The 14604-nt window shown below is 35.2% G+C and overlaps 1 protein-coding gene across 1 annotated transcript in view; it reads right to left on the bottom strand.

Moving 5' to 3' along the window:
- Positions 1-2013: 2013 nt before the first annotated feature.
- Positions 2014-14604, bottom strand: part of PPP1R12A (protein phosphatase 1 regulatory subunit 12A) — a 49153-nt gene continuing 36562 nt past the window's right edge. The window contains exons 19-23 of the mRNA XM_057377415.1: positions 13824-13962; positions 13079-13183; positions 12445-12492; positions 7913-7963; positions 2014-2114 (exon numbers count right to left, since the gene is read on the bottom strand). Of these exons, the coding sequence (XP_057233398.1) occupies positions 2028-2114; positions 7913-7963; positions 12445-12492; positions 13079-13183; positions 13824-13962 (430 nt within the window). The 3' untranslated portion in view covers positions 2014-2027. The remainder of the gene's footprint in view (positions 2115-7912; positions 7964-12444; positions 12493-13078; positions 13184-13823; positions 13963-14604) is intronic.

The raw sequence follows: 14604 nt of genomic DNA, 5'->3' as shown, positions 1-14604 counted from the left end.
ATTTTTTTCCAAAATAGTGGGTTTTGCAACTAGTTTCATGCAGATACAAGGTCTGCTCAGTACTACCAATAAAATCAATATAGCACAGTAGCCATTCATTTTTTAGATATAAAGAATAAATAACCTAAATATAAAACACTAAAATATTAGAAACACGTATTTAATCATTCACAGGCACCCAAACTTTACCAAATATAATCCAGAATATGCCTAACTGTCTTGTAACAGAACTCAATACGTTGCAGCCATTCAATTCTTTATTTTATGTTAGCRTAAGACAATGGAAGTCCCTGTGGTTCAGACCCACCTCTCATACAGATCAATTACAAGAAGATATCTCAAACTATCCGTGTACCTTTAAAATCAAAAATCCTGAGCTTGGTAGTAAGAGCATAACCTTACATCTTCAAAAAACCAATCAACAGAGAGAGAACATCATGTCTTCCTTACCAAAACATATCCCACCCCTGTAAAGCTAACCCTCCCCCCCTGCCCGAGTAGGCAGCAGAACACAATGACCTTTTTAAATGAAGGGGTACAAATTCACATTTAATATAGTATACAATATAATCAATAATACAATAGCTACTACAAGCTTTACAATGTACAATTTGTTTTAATGGCTGATCTGTTCAGTGGTTTTAGGCAATAAACTATGTGCCAATAGGATGTCATATTTTGAATGGTTTAGTGAAAATATAAAAGCTGTTCCTAACAAAAACGATCTTCACTTAAGTACTTTTTTTGTTTTTAAAGGCCACTGAAATGTATAAAATGGTCTGACATGATGGTGTTATCAAATTGGATGCCTTCTCACATGGCAACAACAGTGCATATAAACATTGTGAGTGTAATGGGTTATGCTTTTCAAATGATTTAGTACATTACTTTGGCTAGCACAACAGTTTTGGACAGCACTCAGATAAATACAGGTATGTGAAATGTAGTGAAGCAGTTATATTTATGCATTTTTTATTATGGTGAACACTATCAAATGAAAAAAATGGGACAAAAAGATAATAAAGTATTTTATATAGTTTAGACCTTTTGTAAAGATAGGGCTCCATACAATGTACAATGTCTAAATTCTTTATACCATAAAAATTAACGAACTTTGTTAAACACACTATCCTGGATATCCTAATTTGCATTAACAGACATTTGCAATAGGGAAATATATTCAAGCATGCCACGTGGTGGTCTGAAAAAATCAAACCAGTACACATTTATATATACAGCATCACTCAGTACCTGCTCAAATGAATGTGACGATTACAGGATCTAACATCTTTCACTACAAACTTCTTTTTTTTTTCTTTTTTTTTTTAAAGTGACCAATAAAGGCAGAAAACAGGACTCTTAAAATATTTCTAGTTTCAACTGACTTTTAAAGCATTTTGTATAGGAAATAAATGCATATTGCACAAACAGTGAAAGCAAATGTTCCACCGAACATCTCTGTTCCAGGTGGTTGGACAACGTAACTCTAGTTAGCTACACAAATTATGTAATTTAAAAGAGTGTGTGGTCTCTGCAAATGGTAAAGCTGTGAGAACACTGTACAAGAAAAAGAAAATCTGGTACATGAAAAATTAGAAGGGAAAAAAATTCCAAACTTAAATCTTAAAAGAAAAACTGAGTACAGGAAAAAAAAACGGGAATTGTGGCACAACAAAAACATTGAGTAACTGTTGTCTGTGAGAGCTGAAAGCTTTTATTGATGTAAAAGTGTTTATGTACAACTAAGGCTTACTGGTTAAATATCTGAGGCGTATCTGGCCTTGAATACTTTCCTTATTATGCTGTGGCTGTAAACAAGATTTCTCAGTCATTTTATCTTCTCAGCAGCTGCATTTTAACAGAAACAATGATCTTGATACAAAAAAACACACAGGTAAGAGGGTGTTTGGCAGGATATCTGAAAATGACAGTCTCCGAAGGATCTTCCCACACTTCCAGTGACTGCCATACCATGGTCCACTGGAGCTACTAGTGATGTGCAATACCGTTCTGCTGTAGTAAACCATTTATTTGGAAAGTTTGCTTATGACTCTGATCAAGGCCCCATTTTCATCTTTTAGCCTCTGGTTGTCTGCCTTCAGGTCTGGTAGCATCTATGAAAAATAAAACATGACTGTTATTTGTTGTTACACTCCTAGTAAAAGCAGCAAGAGTAGACAAGCATTGGCAGTAAAAATCTGTATTCAGATGAAGTATCTTGGCACTTTTCACGCTTCGTATCAGCAGTTCAGAAAAATCTCCTCTTTTAGCATGATACATTTAAGGGTTAGAGATTAGGAGTTTTCATTTGCTTGGACTAGATGCACTAAAACTCAGTGGTGCAGATGACCAGCCTCTGACAAAAGCATTTATAGTAGCATGAGAAAAGTAATGAAATAGTTCAAATTCCAGGGGGGAGGAAGGGGGCAGGGGGAAATTAACTACCAGCAATTTAAAGAGGCTTGTCTATACTGCACTTGCAGAGTTAAAAAAAACATGCTGTGGCTAAGCATCTCTACCACTGTGCTCTGGGATGATTTCATCCTGATCACATACAGTGTGATTCAGCTTGTTGTTAGCTCATAGCATTAATCCTCCAACCACTTCCCAGCTCAAGTTGAAGCACACATCCTGTAATTTGAGATCATGTCCCTGAATAGCACAGTTCACACAAGAGCAGATCACTGAAAAAGATCACAGCAACACCAGGCTGCATACTCAGCGTACAGGTTAGGGGATGGCAAGTTATGGCTGCCACAGGAGATGGGTGGCACACAAGCACAAAAGCTGCAAGGCAGAAGCCAAATGAGGTGAGAGTTGCACAGGACCAGATAGGAAAGGAGAACAAGTCAGGGCACAGAGGTTGGTACTGGGAGAATTCAGCTTGCCAGAGAAACCAGAAATAATCTCAGCAGTTCTCCCTATCTACATTCACACACTGGTAACAAACCACCTACCACACAAAAGACTACATTTACACACAGGGATTCTAGCAGGAGGTTTACACAGGAGGTAATGACTATTCCTGCGCAGTGGTTACTCAGTAACCTCAAGTGCAAGTATACTCACGAAGTCTAAGTTCAGCTGCCAACCTATGTAACAGCTGTTATCCTATTTTTTGGCACTGGTTTGTTTTCTTTTTATTCAAGCAAAATTATACTTTCGGTCTCATTATATTCAGAACGTGATAATGGAAGAGAAAGAACTGAGAAATTGAAAAATGCAGGCTTACATAAATGAAGACTAATGGAGAGTTAATTATCTCAACAGAAATCCCCAGCATTTCTGTCCACACTCACTTCACTGAACTGCAAACCCTTTCAAGTGAAACACGATGGTGATCTGAAAATGACTGAGATTATACATCTCTAGTTTATTTCCCTGCAAATACCAAAGTATGTGAAAGGAAGCCGACAGGATATCATAAGGTAGTCCCTACAATAAGAATAGGCAAAAATCATTCTGTTATCCTTGATTCCAACTCTGCTCTATGGTGGAGCCTAGGGGAAACCACCTAAGATGAGCTCTTTAGAGAGTCACAGGGAAGTTTCCATTATAGTCAAGTGAGAACTGTGTTCTGAAGAGAGTTGTAAAATGCTTATTACTTTCAAAAACCATGTCAATGTCTGAAATTGGGCAACACATGTGATTTTTTTTTCAATTTTCAAGCATTATCGTTTAAAATTTTCTAAGTTGTAAAAAATAACAATTGTTGTCCAAGGTAATATGCATGTGTTTGCAAACAATGGAACAGTGACTTGTTCAGGCAAACCAATCAAAACCTTTCCTTCCTCCTTTCCATTCTGCTACAGATTTCATACCAAAGGTACTGGGTAAAACCACGACAGCCTTCACCTGGCCATGCATAGGGAATCAAGGCAGTCTGGTTTTGTACTGGTTAAATAGGTACCTCGACAAGTAGTATGCACAAATTCCAATGAAACCTCAAAGTAAATCCAGGAATGTCACAGTCCTCTTTCAACTTATGGAGTAGGGAGGGAGGTGCAGCCCATAATGGTTAATTACATACAGACAGACCCACAGAGAAGTATATTTTCTAGTGTGTATTTTCTACTTTAACAAAATCCACTGTTCAAAATTAGAGCTTTAGCATAATCCAGTACCATTATATATCTACAAATCTCTGTAGATAGATTTTAATCCTGATTCAATTAATAGGTAGAATACCTTCTCCTTTGTTGTGAGTCTGCTAGAGAATAGGGGAAGACTGGTAGGAGACAAAAGGTTTATATGACAAGATAAAATGGCATTGAGTTGTCCTAGGAGTCAGGAGGAAAAATTTCATCATATTGGTCAGGAGGAAAAATTTCATCACCAAAATTGCTGTCAAGAAAGACTGCCCAGGGAAGTGGTGGAGTCCCTATCCCTGTAAGTATTTAAAAAATATGTAGATGTGGCACTCAGGGACACGGTTTAGGGCTGGTTGTGCCAGGGTAATAGTTGGATTTCAAGATCTTGGAGGTCTTATCCAACTTAAATGATTCTACAATTCTGTGAACACCAGGAGATTGATCAGGAAGGGTAAGTACAAGTAACCTGAAATACTTGTGCTTCTCATCTATACTAATTCCCACATACTTTAAACAATTCTTTTGAAGCAGTGTATTTCTTTGGTACTCAAACTGATTGAGAGGTGACACCACACACCTTAAATGTCAAGAGGCAGGAAAAAAATCCCTTTGCAGTAAATTCAGTAAAATTACAGTTATATACTGTACTTTGAATTCCAATTAGCTTCTCACTAAAATAGCAAAGCGTCTTCCTATGAAGAGATTCTAGCATAAGATTAAAAATACACTATTTTGTTTATGTGWATCATGACTAGCTAGTAACTTTGCAAAGCTATCATTGAGCAAATAATGATTCAATAATCATCTGATGTATGTGGAGCTGTATTAGATCTGTACAGTAATAATGATGTCTCTGTTTGCTGGAGGATTTCACCATTTTTACATAAAAAACAACTTGATGAGCAAAGATTACAAAAAGCTCATGAACTGTTAAGGTACTTGTTAGATAACTCAGGCACACTGCTACAACAGTTAAACTACCATTCTATCAAGGCTCCCTGCTGTGTTCCCACTTCTTCTCTTTTGGTTCATATTCTCCAACTACACATGTTAAGAGCTCACTGTAGCCTCCAGCCCAGACACTTGTTATATTTAAGAGGAAGAAAGGCATATAGATTTGGTGTAGAATTAAACCACATTTTGTTCCTCATGTAAGCATTGAAACACCCATGGGTTTCTGAAACAGCCCTGCAATAACACTAAGAACAACAGACTAGATTTTTTTTTCCAAAATGAAACTCAAAGCAGTTCATACCTTTATTAGAAGGGGTCTGAACCAATCTAACACACTAAAGAGATTTTCTTGTGTCTGATTTTACAGTCCATGCATTGTAGGAACCTCATCCACACTGGAATGCCTATATATGTAGCAATAGAAATCAATATTCTTAACTATGCACTGGATGTTTTAAGCTGTCTAGTTAAAAATAAGTATTGGCAAGGCTCAAATGGGAAGCTAATGCATGAAAACAGCAATCAACTTGAAATTCCAATACATTTCTGAAAAAACAATATTTGGTCCTTCTAAACACTGAAACACACAAATATAAGAAAAATGGTTGCTAATGCAACTGTTGAGGAATGCACAGTACTGAAACCAGTTCTCAACCACTCTTTTGTCAATAATAGACTTTTATCAATTCTACGCACTTAAACCAAACTGCAGTAAAAAAAGCTCAAATTTTTATTTCAATTTTTTAGAAAACTAGTGGCAAATCTATTTGAGCATTTACACAAACATCAAAACGATAGACTGCCTTTAGTGTATCCTCATGCAAACTCAAATCCTTTCAGTTGTTGCCAAGGTTTTAACATGTCAAAGATCCCCTGGATCCTTGCCAATTTATCTTCAAGGAAAAGCTTCAGTGCTAGCAGGGACAATAGCACACCATACCAACACATCTGCGACACCTATAGCTGGTATGTCAGACACATGCTTTAGCCGCACCTCCAGAACCGAGCAGCACTGAGTCAGTTTCTGACACACAAGTGTTAATAGTAAAATTCTGCCCAAGCACAAACTGAATGTCAACACCTGCCTGGCTAAACAAAGGAGAAGGAAGACATTACAAGTCCACAGAGCGTAGTTGCCTACAGGACCCTGACAACTTGGCAAGCACTCGGGTCAAGGCCCTATTCTCAGTCATCAGTCGCTCATTTATGTGTTTCAAAGATTGAATCTTTTTTATTGGTTGCAGGTTCTGCAGGAATCAAAGAAATAGGAGTGAAGAAAAGAAAAAAAAAACCACATGTATATTAGATGAGTAGAACTGAAAGAAAACTTAGAAGAGACAGTCTTTTTTAAAGTAAATAAGTTGCTGTGAAAGGAAAGTGTCAAACAAGTGGCACATTCTTGAAAAGAAATCTAAGTACCAGTAGTAATTAGTCACAGCTTTCCAAAACAGTTCAGGATACATTAATAATGAGAGCTATTCCTGGAATTCTTCACTTAACATCCTAATTGCACAAACTAAATCTCCTATTCAAAACTCTGTAAATAATGACACATTTAACATATACTTTTTAGTGACTGCACAACAAATGATGGGAAAGAAGAGTATTTAATCTTTAATTCAAAGCATTCACTTATTGCTAACTGAAAGCAAACTTTTGAAAAAAAMCCAATGTATTTGCATTCTCTATTTTTATCAGAAGCCAAACTTTCCCTAGAAGCTCACATGTTGTCTTCCACTCTTAGGCAGACAATTATTTTCCTCTACCATAGTTTGTCTTTTCTCTATTTCACTTTTGAAGACCCACAAGGAACCACAGACCTTGTGCACTCCCTTGCAGCAAACAATCTTGGTCTGAATCCAAGGGAGCTAGAGGCATCACAGTTGCCTTCTGTCTACATCTGCCTGTCAGCTTCAATTACTTCAACAGAAATTTGTACATGGATTTTAATGAAAAACATTTGGAAGTTAATGCCATTTCCAAGCACCAGAGGGAGCTCAAAAGGAAACTTTTTATTAATCAGTGACAAACACCAAACATCAAAAATAACAGTACTTTCACATTCCAGGTAAATTCTATCAGTGTGATTGACCATGTCCAACATTTATATCGAAGGACATAACAGAAAACAAACCCACCCCATTTCTCACCCTTCTTAATCATATCACAGACTTTAACAATGATAAGCAGGACTGGTAAAAAAAATCTAACAAAATAGAAATGAATTTTTTTATAAGTATTTTGCTTCTGGAATTCACTTTATACATAGTAAAAAAACCCAGAAATCAATACAGTAAATGTTACTTACTTCTCAACATCTAGAATCTATCTACTGCATTTTGTTAACTAAAACCTGGTTATTATTCACACTAAACAAACAGGGTTTTCTTTTGATATTGTAGGATGCCATCTAATTAATAAATAACATGAGATACAGATTGAAACAACATTTAATGCTTAAATATCTATAGAATCAGATGCTACCATTATTAAATAATAATGGATTTTAGTAATATGAGTAGTAAATTAATAAAATTTACGAGTATCACAACAAAATTGTAGATTTCCAGCTCCATCTTGATTAGATCAAGGTATGTTTCACTCCAACTATCTCTGAATGTTTCTTGTTAGCCATATGTTATAGAAGCCTAGGACTCAGCACCTTCTTCTCAATCCTACACATACAACTGCTTATGTCAGCACAGCAGCTTCGCTATAAGCTGTGTGACAGGAGCAAATTTGACATGCAGCTGTAATTTAGTTATTTTCTAAAGAAGTTATAGAGACAAGTAATACTGCCAGACAAGATCTCACTGACAAAATAATACACTTTATTAATACTATTATTAGTGTAGTAATTTACTTACTTTCAGTTCCTCTTCCATTTCAGATATCCTTCTTTCGAGTGCTCTTCTTTCCTAAATCAGAAGATGTGTGTTAACGCTGACCAACACACAGTTTTTAAAAAATTACAGCTTGTAAATACTGTGGTAACAGTGAAATATTTCAAGTTTCAAAGATCATACAACCAAAAGCATAGTGTGAACAGGAAACTCGTGATGCCAGTGATATATAGAAATTTGGTCAACATGGAATTTTAATATACGAGGAAGAAATATAAAAATTCATATCAGGTCCTAAAAAACATACCCATTCTTTTTCATTAATTTAGAAAGATTTTAAGTACCACTTGTTTGGGTTTATTTTTCATGAGCTAGTTTTTTTTTTTAAAACATTACTATCCAAAAAATGCAGAAAATTATCAGAAACAAACAAGAATATTAAAAGATACAAGCATAAAAGCATAAGCTTTCACGGACAAACAAAGGTAGCTGAAACATCTGTCTCAGCTCAGTGGGATCTGTCTACACTCCAAACTGCAACCTGGTGTTGATACAACCAATTGATATTAGAGGACTTAGCAAAGTACCAAAGAAATCTAGCTACATAAGATCAGCTGCTTCTTGAGAAAATGTTTCTCAGAATATTTTCTGCATTTCTTGTGTAGTTTAATTTTCCTTTTATTTCCCTTTTTACCTGAGAAGCAGGAGAAATTGTCCTTTGTATAGAACTTCATTGCATTGATTATATAACCAAGCCAGCTTATGGAAAGTTAGCTTAAGGTTTTCTATACTACAGTGCAGTCTGCAGTGCAGACACAGAACAACATTATTTTATTTAGACCTATTTTTCAACATATCTGATAGATCAGCAGCTAATGCAATAGACTTCGGGGTTTATAGCTTGATTGCTTGCTTTCCTGTGTCAGACAATGCAGTGTTTCTCATTTAAAAGCAGCTGCAGTTATCAGTACTCTACATTCAGATTTTTCCAGAGTGTGAGAGGCAAAAGCAACAGATTATTGCGAAGTGGAAATATGCATCTGCATACAACAGTGTTATGCAAACAGCAAGCAGCATTGACTGAGGTGTGTAAAACTTTGGTTAGATCATACCACTCAGTAGATACTGACTCTTGCCGGTCACCTTTCAGATATAAATCATTTGAATTTAGTTTAATCACAATGCAGTTATCCCCCAACATTTTCCCATAATAGCAAACAACTTTAATTTTTATCAAAGTAATATATTACTGCAGTTGTTACTACCTAATGTATTTAACTCCTTCAAGTTAAGACTTATCTTATGATCGTAATGGGCATTAAGTACCAGCGAGTTAACTGGTAACAGGGAGTTACAGATAAGTAACTAACAAAAATCCCACACTGTCTTACATTACTTAGAATTTTATCTGTTACCTACTAGTTTTATAGAATAATGTGTGTTCTTATTTGAAGCAATATTCAACAATTCTTACCATTATCAAAAGATGAACGACAAATAAATCTCAAAATTTCAGGTGTCTAGAAATTCTTAATCCTTTTGAAGCATTTGCTTAACTAGCATGTTGAGCTCTCTGCTAGCAATAAAAACCATTTCAGTAGAATTTTTAATTAACTTTTTATACTTCACATTATACAAAAGAATCAAAGTGGTCTAATGAAGTTATGCTCCTCTTTTACTTGAACTGCCTACTCTTTTAGGAGCTATCTTGAGGGATTGCCAATAAAATAACACACTGCACTTTCAGAGAGATTTGCCAGTATTATTTGATTAGTTCCCGAACTCAAAGAAAGTATCTGAAATCTATGCAGTCTAAAATTTCCACAACTCTGTAAGGTACGCCAAAGAACATTTGTAACTCACAAAAAAAAGACAAAAAAAACATGCTAATCTCTCATCTTATAAAATACAATAGCTCATTGTATTTATCAAAGCAACTAGGAGCCACAGGATTGTGTAGTGAGACTGAGGTATATGGATGCACACGATGAAAAACTGACCTCCCCCCAGAGTTATACCATTTTTAAGAAGCAAAACCAGATGTATATGCCTAAATATATTTGTATATTCAATAATACAGAGAAATACACTTCTCCACAATGCAAATTCCCAGCTGAAGAATTCTAAGTTTTGGGAAAATTTGCTAAAGGTACCTACAGTTTTCTGAATTCTAATCCATACTGAACCCTGGAAGTTTAAGTTTTGGTTTTAAATTTTATTACCACGTCATACAAAATTTTGCAAAGGGCTTTCAGCTTATTTGGCAGAGTGACAGGTTGTGAAAAAAACCCTTATTTTTGCCCAAGTATTTCTAGGGACCTTGCTCTTTACGTACCCCCATCCCCATGGAAATAACCCTTTTCTGGTAAACAGTTTTTAAAATAACAGTATTGACAATGCATCACCAAATCACGTCATAGAAACCCAGTTCTGAAGGCTGAATTCAAATAAAATTCAAAGCCAGTATTTTCTGAATTTTACTACTGTGCAAATCTAGGCTTAATACATATTCTCATTTTCTTCACTGATAAGGTAGGTTTCAGCTTGAAAATGTTGCAAATCAAAGATGCCTTCAGGCTTTTCTCTGTTGGCCTTTTATTTATCACAATTTTTCCTCACTACTTTACTCTTCCCCTCCCTTTTTCTCCATGCAATTTATATAAACATCTTTAGTTTTGTTATTTTATTTTAGTGAAGTAATATTCTTGGAGAAGTATACTTAGAAAAGGTCTGTAATTTATTTTAATTCTTGCATTTATAGTGCTGCATTAGACATTAAAGAAGTCTTTGAAATTATTTTTAAATGCAGAATTTGATAAGCTTATTTCTAGAGATCAGCTATTGATGACTAGCAGCTGAGAATCCTATTTCAGTCACTTGCAAAGTAAAAGAAACTTCAGATTAAAACAACACAGAAAATACAATCATAAATATATTCCTCATTTAAACTCCTGTCTGAAAAGAGGTGCCTAACTATAAAGAAGATTTAGATGTATAAATTCTGAGTAAATCCTTTTCCAGCCATACAGCATCTGAGTTACAAAAATACATGACTAAGTTTTTTGTTTTTTTTTTTTTTTTTTTTACCCACTAGCTTTACTACATTTAGGAAAAATAACATTTCTGAAAGACATTTCACTGTGGCCTGAATGTCTTTAAAAAAAAGGGTGCAAGAATTTCTAATAAAGCTAATTGTTTTAATGCAATGGCCTGTTTTGGGAGAAGCAAAGCAGTAATTTAAAACTGAAATCACATATAACCATGCAATACTCTGCATTAGCTATGAACCTACACAGTAATGGATGCAGCTGCATCTATTAAATTATTAAATGCCCACTTGTGTGGCCATGCTAACAAGCAAGAAACCAATTAAATCTGCTGACGAAACCTTTTTACTCATGAAATCACTGCTCACAGCAGGATGCCAAAAAATTAAAAAGAGAAATAGGTGCTAAATGGCAGCACTGGAGAGACAAATTAACTGGAGAGACTATTAAGATAAAGATAATGAAACTACAGGAAGTGCCTGAGAATATTTCCCCATCTTCATGTGCTCCTATGAAATCTACTATGTGTTAGTTTTTATACTGGACAGTTTCGTAGAACTAAAACTTGTTCTCTAAACCTAAAATACTGGAAAATAAATACAAAAGGCTAATGAATATGAAATTTACCAAGGATAAATAAATGTTTACCCCATCACTTATTACTGTCAAAGATTAACTTTTTTTTTCCTGTTTGTCTCTAATGTGACACTCCAGGATGAAGGGAGAAGAACATGTGGTTAATCAGGAAGGAAGCCAAGACCACCTCAAAACCAGTGGTGTTTGCTTTACATTGCTGTGAAACTAGACTATACAGGGTTGATTTTAAATTAGCATGAAACTACAGCCTACAATTATTATGTGTCCAGCTTCTGAAATAATTCCTATAGCCAACCTCACATATGAATTGGTTACATGACTTCTTTCCCATTCAATTTAGGGTTGTCTCTGATGCCCCTCTTAACCACACTGCTTACTCACTCTTCCACTTTCTTCCCCTGCCCCAGTATCATATTCCCACTGGAAAATGTTGCAGTACAAGGAAAGAGGCAGATAATTTTATATCATTAGCAGGTTTAAGGTCTCATGTCTGTGAGGCAGAAATGGCTATGTCATTACCAACAACAACTAGTGCCTCTGGAAAGCTCTGAGGAAATGAGCTTCTCTGAATCTTGGAAATATGTTAAAAGATGAGCCACAATTAATCTGTTTAACTCTCTGGAATGCCAACATTATTTTGGATGAGATGGACCAAGTGGCAGATCCCTGGAGGGCAGCAGAGTTTAGAAACTGGTTATGATGAACGAACAGGCAAACTAAAGGCAATTCATTAGAGTAATTCCATCTCACATTCACCGCACTTTGAAACCTCAAACCCCCAAATCCTCTAAAAAATGCAAGTTAAAAGAAAGGCTTCTGTTCCTATTAAAATATATACAAACCCGGGGCTGCAAAACAAACTAAAACAAAGCTTGAATTAGAGTATTTAGAAGTGCTTTGGCAGAAACTCACCCTTTTCTCCATTTCCAAGAGTGATCTGTCAGCAAATCTTTCTTGTCTCTGAAATACAAAAGTGATGAAGACATTAACATGTGTTTTTAACAACACAGAACTGAGAAAAAACAATTCGACATTCTGGTATTCAGTCTGAAGYACGTCATAAAAAACATTTTAAAGTGTGTTCAGGGAAGTAACAATGAAAGAAAGATTGGACTGGATTTATCATTCACTTCCTCTGTAACCATCCCTGTTATTTAATCACTACATTGCCTTTAGCTAACAGGAGTAATACAGCATTTCTGTGTAAAAGCATGCAGGTTTATGAATTAATCCATGAATCCTGATTGTCAGTATGAATATAAACATAACAGTGTAGAAAGTGTTAATCCCTAACCAGCAAAGAAGTTGCATGCAGATACATGCTAGCAAGAACCACTACTACCTAAGTAAGCAAGGAAGCATTCTCACATATTTCATTCACAGCTGATGACCAGAATCTTACACTCTTTCCTCTTCAGAAACAAAGAAGTACTCTTCTCCATTCCCATCTGATGCCTAATAAAGAGCAGCCTACAGCACAGGGTGCTTCTGGTTTACTATCTACATAGTAGGCTAAGTGCATGGTTTTTTTTTGTTTTATACAAACCTGAGTGGTCTTCTCCAACTGTAGCTTAAGATCTGTTAGTTCCATGTTGGTGTCATGTAACTGCGCTTTCAGTTTTTCATTTTCAGCTAGAATCTGTTCATAAAGCTAAGAGAAAATACTCGTTAAAAATACCAGATAATATTGAGATTAGTCAAAAAATAAACTTTCAAAGTATGATTGAACTATGATTGTAAAGTTAAGAAGTACATGAACAAAGAAGATTTTTAGAAGTAGCAAGCACTGAAAGGAACTATTACTAAATATTTCTAGAAACAAGCAGCTCTGCATAGGAAGCACACAACTTACCTTACACATATTAAAAACATACTTGCCATCTTTTTTTCTTCAGACTTCACAGATTACACCACCACACTAAACTTCTCAACAAACTCCCACTCTATTTTAAATCAAGATCTAAACATATCATTACCTTATATGTATGTAAGCTGGCAAACATAAAAGATAAGGCTTCACATATGCATACATCAGTTTTGATGATACAATCAAAAATAATATGAGAGTATTTATAATAAGAAAAGTATCATGGCTTCTCTGAATTTCTCCCTTGTGTTGAAAAATACAAAAGCCAGAAGCTGTTTCATAATCTGTAGCAGTTGCTGTGCTTCTCCATTCAGCTGAGTTAAGTTAAGCAGTATTTCTGATGCAGTGTGAGAGTATTTTCACACAGTATAAGAAAAAAAGTAATGAAGTTCTATTTTTGCACTGAATTTATTGGATCAGATACCTTCTTAAAATCTGGGCTATCTTCTTTTTCTAGTCTACTGTATGGTTTTCGATCTTCAAGGTAACTCTGTGACCCCGATCTCCCCTGTGCTGAATCGTAACGATCACCTGCAGACGTGCTGAGTGATCCTGTATCATATCTGTAAAAGAAAAGTTCTGATTTTTCCTTGCCTTTGCAGCCAAACTGAGACCACTGACTGTATCAAACAGCTTTTCTTTGTTGCTAACCCAACTGAAAACCAAATGCAATTATGTATTTCAGTTAGTCTTTTAATTTGGTGCAGATTTCATTTTCACATTCTGCATACTTCAAGATTCTGGGTGAAAATTTTTACAAATTGCTCAGTCTGCTGAGCAATGCATGCAGAGAAATATTTTAAATGTAATTAAATTTACTTAATGCAAGCAAATATTTACATGTCTTAAAATACTTTTTACTACTTTTGATAGTTTAATCCCTCTTAATTTATTAAGGAACGTAAGTTTTTTGGAAAACATTATTAGTTTAATTGAAGTGTTTTAAAAAAACACTAGATGAATGGCCTAGATGAATTCTCAAAGCTTTGTTATAGAAAACAACATTGCAAAACTATTTGTTATGAATTCAAGTATTTGAACAGAAGCAGTTGACGAAACAAATCTTCAGTAGTCTTTATCCTAATAACTAAATTACAACCAGTATTAATACAGCTAAGAGTATTTTCACAGTTTACTCTTCACTAATCATGTGCTATAGCAGTTTTATTTAACGGATTTTCACCAATCAGAACATAATAAAATTC

The sequence above is a fragment of the Malurus melanocephalus genome, unplaced genomic scaffold (genome assembly GCF_030028575.1).
Source record: "Malurus melanocephalus ecotype Western Australia unplaced genomic scaffold, MMel_1.1 scaffold_311, whole genome shotgun sequence".
NCBI lineage: Eukaryota > Metazoa > Chordata > Aves > Passeriformes > Maluridae > Malurus > Malurus melanocephalus.
The sequence above is the reverse complement of the archived record's forward strand: the minus strand, read 5'-3'. Positions and strand labels throughout refer to the sequence as shown.